The sequence below is a fragment of the Lagopus leucura genome, unplaced genomic scaffold, assembly GCF_019238085.1.
Source record: "Lagopus leucura isolate 7727_CA_CO unplaced genomic scaffold, USGS_WTPT01 Super-Scaffold_73, whole genome shotgun sequence".
NCBI lineage: Eukaryota > Metazoa > Chordata > Aves > Galliformes > Phasianidae > Lagopus > Lagopus leucura.
In genome coordinates, this window is record NW_024962252.1 from 58,225,961 (window position 1) to 58,250,904 (window position 24,944).

At 38.4% G+C, this 24,944-nt stretch overlaps 1 protein-coding gene across 3 annotated transcripts; it reads right to left on the bottom strand.

Annotated features, from left to right (window-relative positions):
- Positions 1-911: 911 nt before the first annotated feature.
- On the bottom strand, positions 912-24,896 carry LOC122186120 (WT1 associated protein). Of its 3 annotated transcripts, XM_042882528.1 has the most exons (9): positions 24,810-24,896; positions 21,051-21,088; positions 20,903-20,958; positions 16,515-16,573; positions 14,815-14,942; positions 13,611-13,661; positions 8,545-8,723; positions 3,741-3,895; positions 912-2,139 (listed from the first exon to the last, which is right to left on the bottom strand). In XM_042882528.1, the coding sequence occupies exons 2-9, from the start codon at positions 21,078-21,080 to the stop codon at positions 1,556-1,558; spliced, it is 1,242 nt and encodes a 413-aa protein (XP_042738462.1). In that variant the 5' UTR covers positions 21,081-21,088; positions 24,810-24,896; the 3' UTR covers positions 912-1,555. The 3 variants fall into 3 exon arrangements, with proteins under 3 accessions (XP_042738462.1, XP_042738469.1, XP_042738479.1); XM_042882535.1 differs by lacking the exon at positions 13,611-13,661; XM_042882545.1 differs by lacking the exons at positions 912-2,139; positions 3,741-3,895; positions 13,611-13,661 and adding an exon at positions 7,640-8,333.
- Between the last annotated feature and the right edge of the window lie 48 nt (positions 24,897-24,944).

Genomic DNA, 24,944 nt, shown 5'->3' on the forward strand with positions numbered 1-24,944 from the left:
ATTAAAGTAGCATTAGTACATAGACTAGTATGTTTCCAGCATACACAAAGGCTACTAACAGTTGCAACTAATTACATTTTTTTGTGGACAGTAATACTACAGGTGCTAGTTCTCATTTAATACCCTGGAAGCTCCTCTATAATCTATGATTTTATTGACTAAACTGCAGTTACACCCAAGTATTTCCTAACTTTAGAGAAATACTGCTTTCAAGCAACAGTTTCAGCATTCACTGCCAGTTTTTTATTGCATGTGAGAGAACTGCATTAGCTGCCTGGTAATTGCAGGATTGTGTTAGGAAAATGCTGAAACCAGATTTAAGTCCACCTGAAAGTAGTTAAATGCTTTCATTTTTGCCCTTTGGACAGCACTTACTGAAGTCAGTACCCTTTTCATTACCTTGCATATTGCTACCACCACAAACCAGTGAACAAAAACCACCAGAAATTCAAGTCTGAGAAATTCATAACTTGCTTTTGTTCAGTCTAAGTGTGCTCCCCCCCTACCCTCCACTTGCAACACCTGCAAAGTCAGTTCACTAAGCTTCCCCTCATGTAGACTAATCAAAAATTGTATCATCTTAAGTAATTCAACCTCTTTGAAGTGTCATAATTTAGTTTGTACATTTACCTCCAGGATACTTCCCAAGTTTTAATAAGAGCCAGGTTCTAACTATGAAGCTTGCTTTTATTAGTTGTCTTTTTTTTTTTTTTTTTAAATCTATCAATAAGGAAAAAAATCTCCGTAGAATAAATACTAAAAGGCTGGCCTGAAATCAACATGATAGTTATAAGCACAGGTACTTGGCATAAGCTGTATTAGACAGGATTGGCACAGAAACAAATTCAATTTAAGAAGTATTACAGCCCATACAAGTAAGCCGTGTAAGCCAATGGAGAACAATGAGGAAATTACATTATTAAAAGTTTTTATTTAGGTTTGGTCAGTACAGGTAAGATAATATTGGAGTCACAGAGCAATATGCATAAACAGGATACAACAGTTCTTAAAAACTGAGTAACTATGCACACAATTCATAAACATTCGGTCACCTAAGGAGAAAATGCACAGATGTATGGTGGGAAAAACTGTAATTAACACTGAAACTACTAAAGGACTCCTTCAGCAAGTCCATCTTTTAGTGATAAAACTACTGTACTGGGCAAACTTGGCAGTCATAAACCCACAGATATTATGACAAATCTCAAAGGTGGTGTTAAGTATAACAGTATGAGTAAGAATGCCCTTACACAGCACAGGTTCTAGATATACACAGATTTGTACAGACATCATTTATGTTATACTTTATGGAAAGAATTTCCATTTCAACTTCACATTAACTCATATAAAAATAACTTGAGCTACACAAATGTCCTTTTAGCAACATTCAACGTAATTAACTGTTAAAATTCCCAAAGTGGCAGAGGTATTGAAGCAAAAAGAAATCCACAAAAAGGCAAAAATTGTGACAAGTATGCACTAATTTAATAACAGCTTCTGAACAGTATCCTCTCCCAATTTAAATGACACTGTATAAAAATGCTGCAGAAAAATGTTACAAAACTGAACCCTGCACATTTACATTGGAGTCCAAACCATTCTGGACATGCCGAGAACCCGCAGTTCTGTTACCTTTCATGCTTACTGTTTTCTCCTCTTGAGGATCATGATTGGAGTCTGTGTCATTTGAATGGTGAGTGAGAGAGTTTTCACTGCCAGTGGGAGAGTCTACACTTTCATACCCAGTACTGAGTTGGTTTATGTAGCTACCACCTCCTCTACCAGTTCTATCTTCAGAGTGGTTGGACAGCTTATTACCATTCCCTGGAGAAGCCGGGAAGTCATCTTCTGTGCTGCTACCCTCCCTATAAAATCCAGGCCCAGACGTCCGCTGATGGGAGGAGCTACCATTGCTTGGTCCGTTAGCCAGACGGCTGCAGTCTTTACCCACAGCCTCTCCCTGGTCTGTAGGCTCAGAAGATGGAGTCCTGCTGGTACCTGGGTTGGAGACCTGGGACTGCTGCTGCTGGTACTGCGCCAACTGCTGGCGAGTCTCCTTCAACTGCTGCTGAAGCACTAGAATGGTACTCTGCATACCCTCTACCTCCTCATCAAGCTGGATGATGAAGTCATTCAATTCTAAATAAAGAAAACACATGTGTTGCAAATACTTAATAACCCACATATAGCTTGCACGTCAGACAAGAAAATTTAAATCTTGTAGCAGTATCTTATGCTGAAGTTACTCAACCAACTCTTTCAATCATTAGATATGCACACCATTTTGATACTCTGAAGGAAATGTTAAACTGCCAACTATACTTGTTATATTTATGACTTTGGATATATGAGAAGAAATTCATTTCTGGACAAGAAGATATATGGAAAGCAGCTCAATTCCAATAATTACTATTTTGCAAGGAGATTCTAACATATCTACTTTTACTGAAGCGCAAGGAATTTCTGAAATACTCTAAGAGTGACCATAAAGCTTATCTGCATTTGATAGTTCTGAATACTCACAAAAATTTACTCAGTAACAAAAAAAATTTTAGTCACATTTCAAGGAAATGTCAGCTCTGACTGCTTTTAATACATTTAATCTCGTGTAGTGTGACAAAGAAAAAGGGTAAACTTTTGTTGAATTTATAACCCACAGAAGTTGTTAATTCCACAAAGTACTTATGTACAAAGAAAAAAACTCCTTTACAACTGGGATTGCATTTTGGCCCAGTAAGAATTTGACCTGAAAGATAAACGTTGCAGCCCAAATTCAACTGCATATTCACATGACTGAGGAAATAACATGCAAACTGCCTATTGCTGTAAAAATCAAAATTAAATGCCCACTACTATGAAAAAAACCACTAGGAAAATGTCAGGATTATCATCGTCACTGTTTATATGAGGTAGAAGCCAGGGCCTAAGAACATCACAGTTCTGCAGCTTACTTTAGTATACTGCACCCGAGCAGAAATCTTTAAAGAATACAGGATATATTAGACAAATGCCAAATCATGCCCATGCTATCTTACAGATGCCAGGTGTGAAACAAAGATGCCTGGATTTAATTAATTAGCCTGTCTCAAGATTAAGTGTAATAATCAAATCATCTATTGTGTTATCTGCCAAACTTCGAGTACTTTCATCAAGCATCTCAAAGAACACTGAATCTAGGCTGAACTCTCTGCTGAAGATTTTTAAAGTTCGCATTTCCCCACCATTTAAAATATATAAGAGGCCAGAGATTACAGCTAATTCCAATTTAGGTTCACAGTGCTGTAAAATTTGGACTACGAATACAATAACAGAACATTTTAATTAATCTGAGTTACTTAATCAAAAACTGCACTTCTGTTCTTCTTACACATTTTTTCCCCTTCAAGTAATTACAAAATGAGTCATTTAACAAGAAGCTTTCTGTTTTCAGTGCATGCTTACCTTAATATCCCATGTTAAATAGCAAGACCTACAAAGTCTAGTAGTTTCATGTTCAAATCTCGCATTACTGGGAGCTGCAAATCCCACAAGTACTCTAAAGTTTCTCTATTCTAGTTTTTGGTGGCTTTTTTTTTTTTTTTTTTTTAATTAAATTAAGACCACCAATAGACTTACAACAGTCACATTTTACTTGATGTTGCCCTTTAATTCTGGCAAAGATTTTACAGTATCCATATCATCAGAAAATTAAGCTAGCAGAAGTGCAAGGCAACTTCCATTTTCTTAATAAAATCCCTTACCATCCTGACTGCTTTTAAGTTCCTCACTATATTTCTTCTGTAAAGCCAACTCTGCCTCAAGCTGTGCAATACGTCCTTGGGACAGCTGCCTTCCAAGCTCTTGATTCTCCTGGATAAGCATTCGACACTTCGCCATTAACTTTTTGCCTGTTTGGCTGCAAAGGAAAGAACCAATCTATCACAAATTGAATATAAAACCTTCTGCAATCTTCCTCAATCACAAATACAGACAAAAAGGAGATACAATTTCTGCATGTCACAATTCACATAACATTATGTCTCAACATAATTGTCATAGCAGAAAATCTCCCTATATTACCACGTGCTGTTCCAGCGTCAGTTGATCTTCTGTCCGTGTCCCATAAAGCGGAAGGCAAGTTTTATTACTGTAAATGTGAACAAGCATTGCTCTTTTTCGATACCAAAATCTGGATTATCAGTCCGCACAATCTTGCATGTGCTAATTCTCAACTGAGTTAAGTGATTAAAGATGTGCCTTGCAATTTTAAAGATTAAACACTGCATTAAAAAAAATGTGTAAACTGAACCATTAAATTCTTCCTTTATCATACAAGTAAAACTAAGAACAAGATTGGGGAAAAATATTAAAAAAAAAAAAAAAAAAATGAGCATTATGTTTAAAGCAACATCAGGTTTTTTTTTTCTGAGAGGTTAAGACATTCCTCTGAATGTTTAGAAGAGTTGCATGTCTGCTTTTCAACTCCATCTGCAGTTGTACAGTGTAGAGCAGTGTACAGTGTTTCATGCTTCCTATAGTCAGCTTTTGCTAAGCACATGTTACACAATGAAGAGAAAGCAAAATGCAGTTAAAAGTTGGCAGGAAATTAAGGAAGCCGTAACACTCATTTAGAATGACAGGTTCAGATCATAAATGTTTTAGAATATCCAGTTTCTTCGAGAAGTGGGCAGAAAAAGGTACTCTGAACTTTCAAGATATTCTCTGCTAAATAGGTAACATCACATCTTTAATCTTCACGAATAGAATTGTACTGTAAAGCATTATAGGAAGTAGTATGCAAATTAATATATAGGCAATATGGCTGACTCCGTAAAAGGGTTCAAGTCCTTCAAAACTGTCTGCCAAAATCAGAACAGTGATCACAATCAGTTCTTTCACAAGACTCAGCAACACAATGAATATCTCTTTCTACAGAAGCATAAGCTCTGTAGCAAAAAATATCTAAAAAAATAAAAAATATAAGCCATGAACAGGTTTGTTGTGAATTCAAGGGCAGGATTTGTACTACTTTCCAAGAGCAAGAAGGTCATTTAAGTTTTAAGTGATAAAGAAAGAAATTTTGAGGATTAAAAAAATAGGAAACTTCCACTACTGTGATTCACAGCCATAGTTCTTTCTCTCCTGTAACCAATACAACCAATAAAAAAGAATTTAAAATAGTAATTTTCTTATCAACTACCTTTTAAACATTCAAGCCTCAAACAATTTTAAACTCTGCAAACTCTGCCTCACTGAACATTTTCCAACTGACTCTCCCAAATCTTTCAGATGGGCTGCTCCAGAAGGAATCTGGCTGCATAAAGTCCTGGAAGCCTGCAACTCTGCTAAAGGCAGCAACCTGTTTTCTTTCTTGATGTGATGTCCAATGTCGGGTCCTTGAAGCTTAAATTGTGTTGAGCTAATACAATCCATGTAACACAAGATGCAAGTTTTCTTAGAGATGTTCATTCAGTGCAAAGAAGGAGGACTGCTTTGGAGATGACCAATGTGATGTACCCCCAAAAGCTTTTAGGCAGATGTGTATTGATTTTTAGGCATTTGCAAATCCTTGTTACTGTATTCATCATTCACTGCAAGTTTAAGGAGTTCACAGTGCTGAAGTCATTACTGTTTTTTCTCTCCACAAAACAATGTCACCTGCAGAATTAGAAGTACCAGGTAGCTGGACATCGGGACAGTACTAAAAATCTCATTAATTCCTTCATGTAATTCCTGCCAAAATGTAAAATATTTATTACCTGTATAGAAATTTGCATAGTTACCTATAATGCTATTTCTTTCCATCAAGTTTTTTCCAGATGTTTTGAGTTAGCATGGCACCAAGTAGCCTTCCCTTGCAATTCACACAGAAGACAACACATGCAAGAATATCAAATGCAGTAACTATAAAATGTAATTCCTAATAGCTTTAAAACTAAACTTGGCATTGTTTTCACAAATCCACTTGAACATACATGCAACAAAACCTGGAAGAATTAAGTGGTTAAGTTTCAGAAAACTACTGTTTGTAGTATTAAGCTTCTTGCAATTGATATTACTGATTTTTAATTCAAACGTACATTGTATGCATAATGATGGTTCAAACAGCTTAACAAAGCCATCCCCTCAATTATATGCCCTTCTATTTCTCTCTCTAGGCATTAGTAAGGATTACACTGTGCACTCTTATCTTTGGTTAAGGTCCAGAACCTAATACTGCTTAGTGTTGCAATCAACATATTACTTCAAGAACACACAAAGCTGGTGATGTCAATAGAAGCATCAGCTCTTTTAGATACTCGGTCAGATATCATGAAATAAGTGGTTGCGTACAAGGAAGGGCAATTAAAACCAAGAGGGGGAAGAAGGGCAAAGAACTAAAAATTCTATGAATGGTTTACATGATTAACAATTTCTTTGCCCTTTCAGAAATATTTTTTAAAAAATTATGAGCAGTCATGAAAATAGCTTCAATTCTATACCAGGAAATAAATCTAAATCTTCTCTACTCCAACTACTGCTTATTTCAGTATGCACATTCACACCACTGTGATTTAAAATTAGATGATGCACATTAAAGCACAACGTAGCTACAGAAGTGACAAAAATTTGATACTTTTGCTTGAAGGAAACTGGTAATAGTTACTCGTGTCTCATTTAAGAGTCTGAGAACTAGAGGAAACCAACCAACCTGTGCTTAACGGCATTTAAATCATTTCTGAACTACACATAAAACAAGCAATCTACACGGCATGTCTCTATCAACACATAGTAAGCTTTACAAATGCCTTGGCAACACATTAACAGTTTATTAATGCAAGTCTTACCTCTGTTTTGCTGCTAGATCATTAAAATCTTAGACTCTGCTATAGCAAAATAATCCCAGATGAATCACTTAAAAGTTTTTCTAGATGTTTTTCTTTGCTGTTAAATCATTACTCATGCAAAAAAATAAATCTGCACAAGTACACTAATCTTCAATCCCATATTAATCCATCTAAAGCACAGGTGATACTTTTAAGTTAAAAATATGTAACATTACCTTAGTTAAAATCATTGAAAGAGAATACATCACCTTCTGTGACAGCTGAATCTCTTTTTAACTTAAAACTGCATTTACTAGAATCAGACAGTCATAAAGTGTCACCCAATTGATTTGAAAAAATCAAAAACTTACTGTACTAGAGCTCAGTTTGCCAAGATAAAAAATAAATATACAAACGCTGTATCAAATCTGCATTTCACTTTACACACCTCAGATCTGCACTCCCAGCTGTCCCTTGTTGCTTGGGGACAACAGAACAGAGGCATCAATAGAGTAGAAAAGGCTCCTTCACTGATTCCACCAAGGAAAATGCATGCATTTAACTTCTTGTGCTTTGTTAATTTTTTTTTTTTTTTTTTAAATTCAGAGAACGAGACAATGCAGAAACAACAACCTGTTTGATTCTCGTTCATCCCAGGAGTTTCACAGTACAACAATATAACCAATAGTGTTCCTTGAACTATATATTACAACTATTTCAAGGCACATTTTATATAGAAGTGCAATACAAAAAAAAACAGGTGTACAAAGGAATAAAAACACCCCACCAACACTGAAGACAGCTGTCATTGTGTGCCTTCCGCATAGAGCATTTGAGATCAGTTAATATAGAAGATCAAAAAAAATCTCACTTCTGCATGAAAACATGCAGCGGAATACTTATCACAACTAGTTTTTCTTATACATGCTAGTTGTGATCAAATATATACTGCTTCCGACAACTTTAAACTTGCAATTGGATTGAATGTACGCTCTTGTACAGTCCTAATTTTGAGGCGTCCACAGCATTACCAACCATCCAGAACAGTTCATTATTTAGCAACATTGACTTAAGGCTCCGTCAGGTGTTACAGAGCCCGAATGCTTAACAGTCAAATGTGTACACTACCACTGACGTGATATCAAATAGCACTCTCGTGGCTATTCAAAAGTGGTTAGCAAGTAAACTCTTTAATGCAAAATTCACCTCATCGAGTTTTGACCCAGCAGTTCAGTGAACAAGCAGGAAGTCCACAGTCTTATTGGAAAACTGACTTAGTGTCTCTAAGTCACTAGGCTCAAGGTTAAGAGCGAAGCATATTCCACTTCTACATTTTACGGGAATTTTGCATGTTCAATTCATGATTTATAATCTCTAGGTTCTTTCCTCCAAACTGTCTGTAGACACAGTGTGCCACAGACTTAAGACTTCTGTTTTTCCCTCTATTTTCTTCAAATAGAACAATTTTGCAAATGTCTACGTGTTCTAGAAAATATTTTTTTTTCGGAGATGGCAATTTCTTCAGAATAGTCCGACGCCGTCAGGCCTCTGAAGCAAAGGGGGAGAAAAAAGCTGAAACACAAGGTTCATCTGGTAAGTTTTACATTAAGCATTACAAGCTGGACAGTATAAGAATGTGGCTTTTGCCTCAAAACGTCTGAGTCTTGGTGTGGAAACGAGTACTTGGCTGTCCCACCATAGCATTCTCGTAGTGGGACTGTCAGGGAAGTCTTGACTGGGGAGTATTTGTTTTGTTTACCTATCAGGCGTAAATTTCCAGGCACTCAGTTCATTTTGGGCTTGTTCCAGTTTGTCTTTAGTCTGTTCCAGTTCACCTTTCATTTTTAGGAAAAACAAGTTGATGGCTGGGTCCACCATTGTTGATCGCAGTTGGGCAACACTAGGCTGCTGGACTTGCTTGAGGTACTGAATCTGATTCTGCACAAAATAAGAAAAGAGATTTATTTATACATAATTCCATACGCATATGATCACATAGATAGGATTAAAAATAGCCACTCCAAAGACGACATCAAGGAAACTTGCCTTCTTACAACGCTCTAACCTGTTAAGGACAGAATGAAAACAACTTCTGCCCACCTGTGCCCTTATCAGTAAGCATATTCACCCAGTCTCCCAATCCCAATCCTGCCAAGGCCTTCAAAACTACTTTCAAGGTTGATCTTTTTCTTTTGTTTCAAGCTGTTTTCTATACACCAGTTAACATGTGCCTGATCTACTGGAACATTATAGTTCTCCCTTTACTTTTAAAACTGCTTGCATACTTCCAAAGAAAAATATTTATATGAAGAGCTGCCTGCTTAGAATGACTGATTTCCATACAATTTCAATTAAAGTTATTCTAGAACACACGGAGGTTACTGTTGGTAGTATCTTCACGTATCTGCTGAAAGGTGTTTCTAAATACCTACGTGTTTTTGTGAGCATGGTAACTATGCAGCAAGTTGCCATCTTTTTCTTCTTGAAAAAAAATCATTTAGAGCCACTCAAATCAATTAAGTAAGTTTAGACTCATTTGATCCTCTTGCAGTAAGCAAAACCCTAGAAACAGTCTTATATTTACACCTGGAATTCTTATAACAATTTATTTTAAATATAGTGCACTTATTGATCAAAACTTCACTGTACTTATACTGGATTAATATATTTTTTGAAAGTTTCTTAAATCTTCTTCCAGCTAGTAAGTAAAATTATTTTGGCCTGCAAAGAAACCATTCTTCAGTGCAATTTATGATGCTCCTCCTATTACACATTTCTTGGTCACCTAGAGGTACATTTACACACTGACTTTACAGATTGAATGAGAAACATTAATTCAAAGTCAGGGGTTTTGCCTTCTGCTGCACACAAATCTTCCGACCAGGCTGACAGCAGCAGTTAAAATGAACAACAGTACAGGCCATTACCAGCAAATCAAGGGGAAGAGTTAAGCTGCTCCCTACTCTTCGCTTTGCTTACAGCACAGCACAATCAGTAGCAGTCAGTTTAACCACTTCCATGAAAAGCTTCCATGCAGCAACAGTGAAAAGAAAGTATAAAGATACTGTTCAACTCCTAAAAAATGTGTAGCAGTGACCTCAGAGTCACTTACTGATTTAGGAAGATGTTTAATTTATGTATAAATAGCACTGATATTTGGATTCTTTTTCATATATACGTAATTCTAAAGCCAGTGAAATGGATGAAATACTTCAAACTAACTTCATTTAATACAATCAATGTATATTTATCTACTTGAGAAAAAAAATATTTGAAATAGAATTGTTTTTAAAAAGTTTGATTAAATAGATAAATTTCTATGTATTCAGAAACAGAAAGGGAGTAAAAAAATACTTTCAAGAAATACGTAGTCAAGAACCCATTCATATAAACATTACTTATAAAAAGGAAGCCCAAATTCAGATTATCCTAATATTTCTTGTATAGATTGCGGCGGCCCCCCCCCCCGAGATTTCACCTCGCGGGGTGGCGCGGAATGCGCAAAGTCTTGCTCATTTAACTTACTGTTATCACAGTATCATAGAATGGCCTGGGTTGAAAAGGACCATAATGATCATCCAGTTTCAACCCCCCTGCTATGTCCAGGGTCGCCAACCACCAGACCAGGCTGCCCAGAGCCACATCCAGCCTGGCCTTCAATGCCTTCCAGGGATGGGGCATCCACAACCTCCTTGGGCAACCTGTTCCAGTGCATCACCACCCTCTGAGTGAAAAACTTCCTCCTAATATCTAACCTAAACCTCCCTTGTTTCAGTTTAAAACCTTTCCCCTTTGTCCTATCACTATCCACCCTTACAAACAGCCCTTCCTGTTCCCCCTCCAATATGCTACCTTCAGGTATTGGAAGGTACCTGAGGTCCCTGTAGAGCCTTCTCTTATCCCAGCTAAAGAAGTCCAGTTCCTTCAACCTTTCTTTATAGGAGAGGTTCTCCAGCCCTCTGATCATTTAAGTGGCCCTATATATACCCACTAACATTTCTGATGTTTCCGCTAATGTAAGTATTTCCACAACCTGTCCTTCTGAGAGCTATTACTAGCAGAAAGTGAAACCACTTTCTTAACAGAACTCTGCAGACAGTGACAAACCTCCAGCTGGCAACATTATCCCCACAATAACATGGTTTGCAATCCATTTCTAGAAAGGCATCGCTGAGAAAAAAAATTTTCTTTGCCTTACCCTAGCTCCTAACCTCTTGTAATGCCAGATTCCCTGGATCACTAGTGTGAAAAACTGCTGTCAGAACTGTAAAGCTCAATATGACCCGGATGATTCTGCTGAATGCCAACTATTTAAAGCACATAATTTGTTTATCTCTAGCTCACATGACTAGGCCAAGCAGGAAGAGTTTGGGTGGGCTCAACATAGTACCTCAATTGTCATTTCTGAAACAGTAGCACAGGAGAAATCTGCCTGAGCTGACCAACTCATCTATTCCTTCCCCAAACTTAAAAGATTTATTCCTCCAGTTTTCTCCATACCTCCACAATTGTCTTCTCCAGTTATGTAACTCCAGAGTTCTGACTTTTCATCTACCCAGATCTAGCAACTTTTTCCAGATCCATCATAGTTCCAAAACAAGCCCATACCTACTAATCCTGCCTACTTCCTTATTCCATTTACCTCCCCGCTTTGCCAATCCAAGTCTCCCATTCTTGCCCCCTCCAAACACTCCCTAGCATGCCTCTCTTCCTTTCTATATTCTTGAGCAAGAGGTGGAAAGGTTTGCCTGTATTTATGTTCAAAAGCTCAATTACAGGCTAGAGCTGAATGCACAGAAGTAGTCACGTCCACTCAAACACCTAAAAATACCTCTTGACTGTTCACATTCCTGAAGCACTGATAATACTTCTGAAAAGTCTGTAAGGTGAACAAATAGGGATGAATTTTCACAGACAGAATCACTACAGTATAATCTTGTTTGCTCAAACTCAAGGCAAGAAAATGCTGAAGTATTCCACTAAGCTACATGCATTTTAGTTTGGGTGGGCTTTTTTTTTTTTTTTTCAGTTAAGACTTTGCTTCTCACATTCTAGAGAACAGCTGAAGCCTCTCAGCAAGGCTGCCCGAAGACATCCACAAAGAACAGACACTCTGACATGAAGTACTTAAACAGAAATCAAGTGCTTGACAAGAAGCACAAGCCATCTGAGTAAGCATGAATATAAATACTTTGTGTACGGAAGAAGCAGAAAGGAGGGAATGTGATAATGAAGAAAAAAATAACAAATTTGTAATCTAAATCAGAAGAAAATTAATAATAACTACTTTCACAGTACTACAAATCCATCCACATCTACAAGTTTACGTTCATTACTGCTCTTTGTTTCACAAAAAGCTGTTGAGTAGCAAGCACTTCCTAATGCCTGTCTACTCCAGCAGCTATGCATTATCTTAGGAGGGGATTAAAGCACTTCCCTAAAGTAACAATCACCATCTCTGCTAAAAGTAAAGCTCTATGTAGGGACAGCAGTCAATACTTAACCTGTCCTTTCCTACCTACTATAAGCAGCCTTTTTTTTTTTAAAGGGGTGGGAGGTGGGTAAAAAAGAGTGGCTGTGAACGATGGGATATTTGAAATATCAAATCCATAAACCACAAAGCAGTCCTTTAAGCAGTCAATCTGAACTACACAAAGTAGGTTTGCAACACCAAACTCTGTAAGCTCCTACCTCAAAAGAAATCCATATACTCTGCAACCGGACAGGGAACAGAGCACAACAGAGAAAGGAAGTATGCACTCAACTACCATCACGCCCCTTCAATATCACAATCATAACAATTATTATTATAATCAAGTGATTGCTTCTCTGACACACGTGCCTGCAAAGCTTCGCAAACACTGGTGACTTTTATAAGCTGATGAGATTTTGCTGCGTTTTGTCACTAATGAAAAAAGGGTAAAAATTAAAAAGAGAACCAAGACAGAGTCTATTACATCCTATTTAAAACAGGACCAGTGAATTTTAAGTAGCAAAGTGTTTACACCTTGGTAATCAGCAAAACCACATCTGTAAACTATTACTTTTGAATACGGTACAGTACAGTCTTTTAAATTTTCTCCATTTAAATTTTCAAGACTCAAATGTGCTAAGTTTGTGCAAATAAAGGCTGTCCCACCAAATACGTTAAGAATAATATGGTCACTAGGTATTATACAGCAAACAATTACCTGCAATTTTTAAGAAACCTGGCAACACAGACACTGAAGATGTGATAGAAAAGGTTTACATACAAATAATTCAGTGCCACAGGAATATTTTGCATATATATGAATCTTAAGACTACTACACTACAAATAAACCACTACAAATTAAGAACGTTACTTTATGGATATGTTACTTGACACATTCATTTATGATACGGTGACTAGTTTTTGTCCATCTATTAAATGAGTTAGCAACTTATAGCTTAGCTTTACAGCTCACATTTAACAATTTATTTTGCTACTGTCACTTTACAGGGAAAACAACATCTGATAATATAAGCCAAGAAATCTTCCAATGCTTCTTTGAACTATATGCATGTTCACCTCAGGCTATATTAGGAGGAACACTGCCAGCAGGTTGAAGGAGGCCGTTCTTTCTCTCTACTCAGCACTGGTGAGACAATTGGAGCACTGTCAGTTCTGGGCTTCCCAGTAAGAGACATTGGGCATACTAGGGTGAAGCCAATGAAGGGTTATATAAAGGACAAAACGAAGAGCTCGAAGCATCTGACACACAAGCAGAGGCTGAGAGCTGGGACTGTTCAGCCTGGAGGAAAAAAAAGGGCTGAGGGGGGATCTTACCAATGTGCATAAATACCTGGTGGGGGGAGTAAAGAAGGCGAAGCCAGGCTCTTCTCATTGATGCCCACTGAAAGGACAGAAGGCAATGGGCACAAAATGAAATACAAGAAATTCCATTTAAACTATAAGAAAATGCTTTGCACAGGGTGTCCAGAAAGATTGTAGAGTCTCCGTTCCAGAAGGCACTGAAAATCTGACTTAGCTCTTAGTAACCTGCTCCAGCTGACCCTGCTCTAAGTTGGTAGATTGGACTAGACAATATCCACAAGAGCCCTTCAATTCCATTGATATATTTATTAACCACTGCACAATAATTTTTACTCTGTTGTTTTCTATACAAATACTCAGTACAGACTAATGTCTGTCATCTTACAGTCTTAGGATAGTAAAGCATACAGGGCTAAATCTTACACTAATTGCAATACCTGACAGCTCAGGACTCCTACAGGAAAAAAGAAAGGAAGGATAAAAGAAGGAAAAAACAAGAAGTGACAAAACTAGTTACTGGTTTTTCAGAGAGCTTATATTCTGCCTAAAAGAAGCTCTCAGTATGTTACAAAAACTACCATTAAGAAGCTTTTTACAGTCCTCTCTCAGGAACCGCCAGTTAAAGAAGCAGATGCAAATGAAGTTAAGATAATCCAAAACCATGAGAAGTCCCAAACTGGCAAAAGGTTGTTTCAAGAAGCCAAAACAAAACACAGAAGACCAACAGAAATACAGGAGAGAGAAAACAGAACAACAGCAACAACAAAGGCATCAGTACAAAGAACATTAGAAATCCAAGAAGCAGATCTGATACATTTCAAAAGCACTCTCTAACCAGCCAAATGGGTGCAGAAGACAGTTATCTGAATACAACATAAACATCAGCATGAAAAATTCTAAATAAAATCCAATATGATGAATCTTATCCTCAGGTTTCAATTTCTTCCTGCATTCAAAGAGTCATAAGTAACATTTATGGTCAATATGTACAGTGAGCATTACAATGCTCTTCCAAGCAGAACTGCTGCTGAAAATCAATCAAAATAACCAATCTTTAAAAAAACAACACAAAACACTTTACAGAATGTTAGTTATTAACTTAGTGAAAGCTTAAGTACCCTGCCTTTTTTTAATTACAGAAACTATAATGCTACAGATACATGAAACACACAGCATAAGTACTCTCCATTAACTCCTGGAACAGCCTAAAACACCTATTTCTAAATACTTACAGTACACTCTTGCATCTCCTGTTCTTTAGTTGCCAGCCTCATGACCAGAATATTTTCTCTTCGGGCAGATTCTTGCTGTTGTTGTTTCAGTTTCTCTTCAGATTCTCTCAATCCCGTCACATCATTAGCTGATAAAATTAATACAACAAAAAGCACAGGTTTTAAAGCATCCTTTCCCAAACACTTTTTCAAGACAGCTTGAAAAAAAAAAAAAAAAAAAAAAAAAGCTGACAGTCAAATTCATTGGCAGCAAAAGAGTTAAATTAACCACAACTATAAGCATGAGTAACAAAGAGCTCAAAGTATCATTAAGTGCTTGAAAAAGCTTGACAAGTTCTATTTTAAATACAGCTATCCTTCCTAACTACTAGATTTGGAAGTGTTCCCATGCTTTATACAGGAATAAAATTTTGATTAATTAAACAATTGCTCCATCCTTCACCACTATTGCTTGCACTGTGAAACAGGGGAAGCTGAAACTCTCCTGACATTTGTAACAAATTCCACGTCTTAAGTGGTGTCACGTGTGATCAGTTCTCAAAGTGATTTCAACACTTTAAGTGTGACAGTAAGTCAGTGGAGAACCTCAGACATGACAGATCAGACACAAGGATGTCTTCTGATCCATGAAGATTCATAAAAATTAATATACAAAATATGGAAGAAAGCCACAGTTCCAAGTTATCCAAAAACTGGAACACTTGCAAGCAGCCTGATACAAACAGAATACATTTACCCTGCTACCTTCAAATATATTATGATTGAAAGCTGGAATAATTAAGGTCAGGGTTTTTTTTTTTTAATGTTTTTCCTTTTTTTTTTTGTACACAAGTACTAGACCTGCTTTAAGTATAAACATCACAACTTGCTTCAGAACTATTATTTCTAATTTGCTGTTGTTGCATATGTGGCAATAGATGAGACATAACAGAGTTAAGAGGGAACATCCGTGGACTGACAAGAAATCCCTTCAAAATTACTGCTTCCAAGATTTTGGGTATTGAGGCTGACAAGGTGAACAGAAAACTTAGGAAGAGTCCCAAGCTGCTCACATAACTTTTCAAAACTGACTTCAGACTTGGTAAATCAGACACTTCCCAAATGCATTTAGACCTTCTCAATTGAGAGTAAGATGAAATTATCCAATAGTCTCACTTTCAAAAGACTGAAGTACAGCCCAAAGTTTAAAGATTACATAAAATCGACATTCAAATTGTTAATTCAAATTACCCAGTCAGATAAAGAATCAGCTGGATATTCATTTTAGATCTTTAGGAACTGTTCTCCCTCCCATGTGATTTACAATTGTGTAAGATTACAGAAAGCACATACATTCACAGTATTTTGATAGAGGAAAACTTTCCACCACGGCAAGAATTCTGAAAATAGAGGTAACTGTGGGGTTGTGTTTTTGCCTAACAGTTCATGCACTGATGGTCCACAAATGCAAAAACAGAATTTTGAGAAGTCATTTCAGATTGGCAAAGAAAAAGAAGTTGCTTGAAAAACTGGGAAAGTCTGAAAACTCCTACTGGGAAAAACAAGGACTTTGCTTAGAAAAAAATAATAATATGACATTGCACTTATGATGAACATTTATTATTTTTAACACTAACATGACATTGTTTGACCACTCTGCTTTACACGAACATTTAAAACATTGAGGCAACTCACACAATTTTGAAACTTTGCTAACTTACAATTAAGGTCTGTGTACTTGCCCTCCAAAGCTTGCACGTACGCTTCATACTGTTTCCACCTATTGCAGAAAGAAAAATATTTTTTTATTAAAATCAAAGCATCTAATTCCTGAATTTTTAGCTTATATGATTACTATAAAATCAGAAAACATCAAGAGATAATCACGCAATAAAAGACAGTTCTTTGTTTTCACTCAAAATTTACCTCTTAGAAGCTACTTCTAACATTTTCGACAAACACTAGAATCAAATCAGACTTATTACTTAGTTATCTGTGCTAAGTACCCAGGAAGCCTCTCACTGTCAAAGCGGAACCACGCAAACAGAACTCTGTAACAGAAGTTGTAACACAAGGATAATACACGTCTGTTAGCAAGTGAACAGCAGAGCAAGTAGAATGATCTATCAGTGGTACACTACAGCCTGCAGCCCAGGTTAAGCAGTTATTACAGCTCATTTAAAGCAAGACCATACCGGTCATATTTACTGAACAGCCAACCAATTAAATAACTCTTTAAAGTTATGCTGTTAATGTGATGCATCCAGATTCAGAAAACTTCACACTGAGAAACAGCATTGCATTTGATAGAAACCAACAATAGCAAATAAAGTCTACAGTAAAGTTTACCATGACTCATCAACAAGCATGGTGCATTGCTGCTTTTTGTTATTGCTTTTGTTTTGGTCCTTTCTGTTTGGCTGTTGCCATTGGGTTCGTTTAGGTTGCGGTTTTTTGTTTGTTTAATTTAGGGGGGGAAGCACAGGAGTACTACTGACTGCATGTCTTTTTCACACCATTACCATTCCACAAGGTTAAATAAGCTCACCTAACAAACATTGCCACTAGAGAAATGGACAGTTTCTCTTCCCTCCCTCCCAATTTGCCCTTTTCCTCCCCAACATTTTATGCCAGACCCATCATAACTACTTCCCAACCTACAACATTCTTACCTCTAAACTATAAGACCTGAATGGTTTCATAAACAAGCAGTCTAGAAATGGCCTGTGAAGCACCTGATCTATATCAGCATGTGAGATCACATCACTGAGCAACACAAAAGCATGCAGAAGATTCCTTCTAGCAGTAAATATATATATGTATCTTTAGGTGAATCAGCAATGAGCACATTTAAGATCTGCAGGAGAGTAGCAGCACTCCCACCAAACCCTTAAACTTATTGTTTTAGCTGCTTTTAAAAAAAACACCTCTGGTTAGAAACAAAGGTTTCATAGTTTGACCACTGCAAGTACAGCATTCAGTCAGAATGACAGCCCTCAAAAAGGGAAATAGTCTACTAAACAGCAAACACAGAAAGAACCTGTACTTTGCATGAATTGATTACATGAAAGAATAAAAAAGCAAGTCTTTAAATGCAGCATTACTTGGCAGAGTTCTCTCACAGCCTGAAAACAACAGCTCTGTCAAAACTGAGATCTGTTGATCAGTAACAGGAGCTATACAAAGTGAGCAAAACAAAGCCCTGAAACACAAGACAGGCAGATGTAACAGACTACCATCAGAAAGAAAACACACGGCCTGCGGTCACCACACAAGTCAGAGCTACCATCTCTAGATCACCTCTCAGTAAGTCCTAGCATTTAAGCAAGAACTCAATTCCTGGAAAAGAACAGAGACCGTATTAGAACATGTCATGGACTTTCCAAGTCGCGTGACTCCCAGCTCCTCCAGAAACATGACCTTCAAGACAAAATGACCTATGCCCTGTCAAAACAGACAAAACCTGGCAAATATTGCAGCAGTTCCTCTGAAAGTATGTTTAAGAAACTGTACAGAATAAACCTGTGATCACCACACTGACAGAGAAAACTCTGGCAATCAAGTTCAAAAATCAGAGGCTTTCTACTAAAGCAGCTTCAGTGTTGTACATGAACACGGTCTCAGTAATTCTGGTACAACTACAGATCTCAAACTCTGTTCCAGGGATGAAACTTTTACCTCCCTTCGGGCAAACCAAAAAGCTAGCATTTACAAAGACAAAAATCCAAAGCAGGTTCATTTCATACAATTAGACCTCTTTTAAACCATTAAAACAACCTACTAAAAGCATCCAAACAGAAAATGAAATAACAGAAATTTAAAATTATCTGCATGAAACAAGCAGTTCATTGGCCCACCCTTTTCTTTTCAACTCAATTTGCAGTTGCAGCTCTTTAGCTACAAAAATACCTGACACGTCACAGTAATTATCAATTTTTCTTAAAGTCAAAACATTTACAGACCGTATCAACAAAACATTTCGAGAACATTTCTGAAGCCAAACTGAAGGAAGAAACAGCGCTGAGCCTAAGCCATTCCAAAACTGACTGGCTGTGTGACACACTGAGTAGAAGTCAGTGAAGGCACTGTATTTCACCCACTGCTTGAGTAAATATAGGCACTTCAGCATACTGACCACTAAGCTGAACAGCCCAGGGAATTCAGATAAGTTTTTTAAAGCTACGATCTACAGAGCGCTTTGCTATCATGTTCCTGGCTCTTCCTTGTTCCCAGACTGACAGGAGCTATCCTACTGCAGAGGAGAAGAAGATAAACAGGTGATACCACAGCTGCAACAAGACAAGGAAATGCCCCACAGGCCAGACAAATCCTGTTGCTCCTGCTCACTTTCAGTCAGTGGAAGCAACAGCAAACCTCAATTACAAGCTGTGTGGAAAATATTAGTGAAGTTTCAACACAACACAGAGGAAGTGACAGAAAGCATTAGTATTTTCCACACATGCAGTTTAGCAACTCAACTCGCACAGAGATAACACATCAGCTGTAAGAACAAACCATAGATGACACACCAGTATTTTAAAAGCATATGCCCCATTGCAGCGTGGGGAAAAAAACCCACAAACACTCTCCATCTTATTTTAAGATGATGTGGTAGGGGTCAGCACATTTTTCTATGCCTAAAAGCAGTGGAGATGCCTTCAATTAAAATGATACTTGCATAATGGCGTAACATTTTATTCCAACCTACAAATGAAGTTAGCAGTAAGTGCAGTAATTGCCAGCTTCATATGAAGCCATGAACAAAATCAAGATTAGTGTAAATCCTTTACATACATAGATGAAATTTTGAAGAGTGTTTGCAGAACTGCTGAACGCAAACAAAATGGACATGGCCAGGATGGCATTACATAAGGACAGTTACTCTCCTTAAAGCAATAAGGCCTTTCTGAGTACAGAAGTTGTTTCATTCACATTAAGAGGAAGACAATAACAACACGGCTGTCATCAGTCCATTGCCTTCTGTCTCTTCACCAACTCAGTTTATTTGCTGACACACTTCAGCTCCTTGGGCAGATTCCACCGTATTCTCCTTTTAATAAACAGGTATCAACTTCTAAGGCAGAAAGCAATCAAGAACATCCCCAGAGATATTCTTGAGTATGAAAATTTCTGTTAGAGATTCCCAAGAACTAAACCACCCAAAAGCAGCATTTTTCTGTGTAAACACCTTCCTCTTCACTCCAAAAGAATAGATATTGAGGAGATGAAGCCAGAGACCAGTTTGAAACATACGAAGGATGATGCTGATCCCCAATGGAATAAATGTCACTCCAGTATTGGCTAGCAGAAGTAGTACCAGCTGTGTTGGACCTGTGTTCTTACATTCCTACACAATTTAGCCCTTTAAACTCATCTGTGAAATGCTAACATTTAACCACCTCAGGAGACTGTAATAATGCAAATAACTTACAATGCACAAAAAGTCAAGAGCTAAAGCTTTTCAAAATGCACAAACTACTCTACCAGATAAATGAATGACCCACAGATTCATTTAGTCCCTTGTTTATCAATCAGAAAATTCAGATACACAGGCTCTGTATACCTGTGCCTTGGTCTGTTTCTTTAATCAAGTGGTCTATGTGACAGAATCATTGATGTGTTTTCCATGGCAACCCTTAATTTTCTGTAAGGTGAAAAACATAACTGGGCTCTTCTATATGCAAGTTTTGTGTGCTAATCAGTAAAATTTGACATTTTACTGCTAATACCTGAATGTGCTGAGAAGACAACTGTGTGGACTAGGAGAGTCCTGCAGCAGTTACTTTTTGTGATGTTTAAAAATAACTTGCTATCTAGCAAGGAATGTATGCAACCTTGACTTCTAAAGCTGCAAGTGAAGAAAAAACAACTCCTACTTATGGATTAGAAAACACTTTCCAGGACTTTGAGGGGAAACAATTTTTCCTGAAGGACACAAACTACATATAAAAATATTTCAAGTATGAAAGCATTAAAAAAAGATGCACTGTGAAAATGCTATCGGTTTTCAGAACAAGAGTGCTGAAAACCAAGAGAAGGGTACATTACATCTTCTGTAAAGAATTCAATAAAGTGTTGCCATAGGAAAAGAACAAAACTGATGCTTTACCTTAGGATAAGTTCATCTCTAGGCAAAACTTTAAAATCTGCTTCACTAAGACGAACCTGTGGAGCAAAAGGAGAAGCACAACTTACCAAGTTATCATGACTATCTGGGGCGGGGGGAGCAGGGGGGCCACAAATATTTTTAAACATACCTTCTTTGGGAGAGGTTCTTCATTCGTCATTGTGAACTCTGAAGGGGGGAAAAGGAGCGTTAGTTTAGTTACTATTGCGTATGAAACAGTCATCAGACACCTGTACTTCTACTCTTCATTTCTCTATTTCTGATACTAAATTACTGACATGTTGGCTCCATACAACATACAGCCAGATTACAACTATGACAAGTTTACTGTTGTCATCGAGATAAAAAGTCAGTGGACTACTTCCTAGAAGTGAGCCAAAGCTTTCTTTAGCATCTAAAAACGCTACTAGTAATACTTTTCAACTTCACTAAGAACAAAACATCAGACTTTATCAATTTATATAAACGTAGGCAAAGTGACATTTCTTGTATGTCCAAAACTATTTAATGCAATGTTTCCCAAGGAAGGGGATAACATCAACTACAAAAGCAATTAATACTACTACTTCAGCACCATTTTAGAATAAAGCAACTGATTTGGGAACATTGTAAAAATCATCTGTAAAGTTTGGGTTACATTATGTGCTTTCAACTCTTACACTACCTTTAAGATAGTGATAAATAAATATTAAGCAGTTACTTAGCCCTCAGTTATTTTTAGGGAAGGTAGCATGTCAGTTAATGGCTGGTGTACACTATCAAATTTAATTTGTCTTGTGTGTTTGTACCACAATTGGATTGTATTTGTGCTAAGTTAAATATTCACACTTCCTTGAGTTACTGGACATGCTTCCTCACCTGCACACAGTTTTTTAACAAGTAATAACATTAAAAACCAAGCCCTCAAAAACTCTTAAACGTACAGCATTAAAGCATATTTAACAAGGAAGTTGAACTTCTTTAAAGGCATGCATCTTTGCAATGTGCCTTCCAATAAAAAGCTGCAAACAGCATTGAGATTGGACAGGTTTGTAAAGCTGCTGCTACTCATACATACTAGAAAAAGTATGCGGCCAATTCCTTGGTCACGAGCACAACTTCATGAAAACAACGCACTTCAATTCAAAAAACTGTTCTCAAAAAGACTCACACAAAGCATATTCATAAAGTATATTCACAAAGGCACCCAGTGAACTAATTTAACTTCTACAAATCCTAAGAGCCCCATTACCATCAATAACACAAGACATGCCACATGAAGCACCATCACTTCACCTTACACAAACCTACTAACCACTGATAAATATACAGAACTCCCTTCAAATAAAGTTTAAAAAAAAAAAAAAAAAAAACAACTGTCTTAAGACAGCAAGCAGAGCACACAGAAGAAACAGATTCTAAGCCCTTCATAAGATAGAAACTGACATCAGAATCCATGGGAATGGCTCTAAAAACATGCAGAAAAAGAATCTCACTGATGAATGGCAGTTTCCTGTTCCTAGCCTTCATGACAGACATTGAAGTGCTTCCCCAAGATAGAAAGGCCTCTCCTCCCCACTCCCCAGTGCTTTAACTTCTGGCACAGCTCCTGCTTCACTTAACGCGTACCTTGAATATATTCAAGAGGCTAAATACGAACTCAATGGTGCTCAACTCACTCATTCAATCCAATACAGAATAACTTAGAATTAGAAGAAGAATGCTAGTGACCCCTGTATTTAAGTCGCCTATTACTTCAATTACAATTTTACTAAAAATGTTTAGGAATCTTTCACTGCTTCTGTATTTGGAAGTACCAGCCTTGAAAACATGAGCACCATTCAAGTGCATCCTTTACAGAAAGGGTTGTTAAGCACTGGAATAGGCTCTTCAGGGAAGTGGATGAGTTGCCATCCCTGGATGTGTTTAAAAACTATTTGAATGTGGTTCTCAAGGACACGATTTAACAGAAGATTGCTAGGCAGTATGGTTAGGTCATGGTTGGACTTGATGATCTCTAAGGCCTTTCCCACCTGAGCGATTCTGTGATTCTGAGCCCTTGCCAGAGAGAAGCACCATTTCCTATGTTCAAGAAAGCTACAACTACAACTAGCACCAATTAAATCACGCGCAGACGATGCAATTATTTAATTGCATGTTCCTCCAAAAAGTAACAGAAGCATGCAAATGCCAAAAAAAGCTGAGTTTGCCCAAATACTTGGCTCATGAATGCTCAGGAGCATGTAACTTACAAACACTTGAGTGCTGCAACAAGTGTGGAGAAAATATAAGTTTGATGTTCTGTCTAAGCCTGGGCTACCTTGCATGTCCAGGGTAAGCACAAGATCCCAATACTCAGCTCTCTACATCAGCAGCACACCTCTACTCCAATATTCACAACAAAACTATCTCTTGCCACCTATTGAAGATCCTTCAGCAACAGTGAGGAAGCTGGATGTTACAGGCCACTGCATTACAGAAGGTAGTTTTACTATCACATGTTATCTTTGCAGTGATAGATATAAAAACACCACCACAAAAAAGTTTACTAACAGCATTCAACAAGTTATCTCGGAAAACGTAGGCTGACTACATATACAGATAGGTAACAGTGCTCTTCCTGTATGTGTGAATTTCAACCCCCAATTCCCATGTAAACTTGGGGATCTAAAGTGACTCGAAAAAGAGATCAGGAATTTATTTTTGGCATGGACTGAACCTGTACTGTCAGTCCCAGTGTTTTCCAGAAGCACTATGAGCATCAGGCTGATCATAACACTCAGTTGTCACAGCGATTTATCTTATCTTTCTTAGACATACATTTATGCACTACTGTCAGTAACACGACAGCTGAAACTTTCACTCTAAACTCAACTCAGTGGCTTTCCAAGTGCTGCGCAGTAAGGCACTCTTCATCGCTCACCTGCCCTCTGAAAAAGAGCTGATCTCTGCCACACAGTTCTGAAATGTTTTTCAAGAACACAGTAAGTGTAATTTTCTATAATGAAAAAAACAATGAAAACAACGTTTCCATATAACCTTCTTTTAAAGTTCATTTACATGATGAACAGCTTAACCACAGTATCCCAGCTAAGCACTTCCACAATTGTTTGGGCAATGTCAGCTGTTACATCTCATTCTCTCTGCATCTTCTCAATATAAAGTTACGCCCTGTATTTAATGAGAACATGGCCACTGACAGAGGCTTTATAGGATTTCATCAGGGTTGTTATGGCAGTTTAAACACAAGAAGCCCAAAATGGAGAAAGCACACCTTGTTTTTGGAAACCCTGGTAGCCTGCACAGCTTTTACTGAAAACTTTTATCAGTTGAGGATTTAGACAGGAAAAAGAAGTCAAAAAGCTAAGTAGTTAAGCATCAGATGCGAGCAAGCTGCTGCTTTCCTAATTATACTTCAAGTAACTGCCAGTTACTTTAATGATATGTAAATGAATGCTGTGGGGAAACCCCGGCGAAGCTTCTGGGCGTCCGCGAGAAGGGGGGTGGGGAAAAAAAGCATACCCCCTACACAACCCCACACACACGCACTTACGTACGCTTCACGCTCCGCCGCGGGATGATTTCACACCGCCTCGGCGCCCGCCCCTCCCCTCCCCAAGGCCAAGCCCCGCCTCCTGAGCGGAGCCCCGCGGCCCAGGCCCGCCGCAGCCGCAGACCCCACTGCGGCCCTGCCCGCCCCCTCCCGCCTTCCCCGAGGCGGACGGCGCCGGGGCGCGGCGCAGCCAAGGGCGGGGTAGGAGGCTCCCCGCGGGGCGCCGGCCCTCGCACAAAATGGCTCTGCGCGCTTCCGCTCCCCTCCCGCCCGAGATGAGGGGCGAACCGCCGGGTGCCCGCCGTTCGCCGGACCCCGCCGCCGGACGCGGCGAGCGGCCCTCGCTCGTCCACTTACCTCCCGCCGGCGGTGCGGAGGCCCGCTCTCTCGGCAGCGCGCTCGATTGCCTGGGCCGCACCCGTCACATGGAGGGCCGAACGCCGCCGCCGCCCGCGCCGCGCGCCGCCGCCCGCGCCCGCCGCCGTGCCCTGC

What these genes read in the sequence shown, in the direction of transcription:
- LOC122186120 (XM_042882528.1), bottom strand. Translation starts at nt 21,080, where the DNA reads ATGACGAATGAAGAACCTCTCCCAAAGAAG. An exon ending in AGAGATGAACTTATCCTAAG is followed by an intron (nt 16,574 to 20,902) that starts GTAAAGCATCAG and finishes TTTCTGCAATAG; the next exon opens with GTGGAAACAGTATGAAGCGT. An exon ending in TGGAAATTTACGCCTGATAG is followed by an intron (nt 3,896 to 8,544) that starts GTAAACAAAACA and finishes TTTCCTTTGCAG; the next exon opens with CCAAACAGGCAAAAAGTTAA.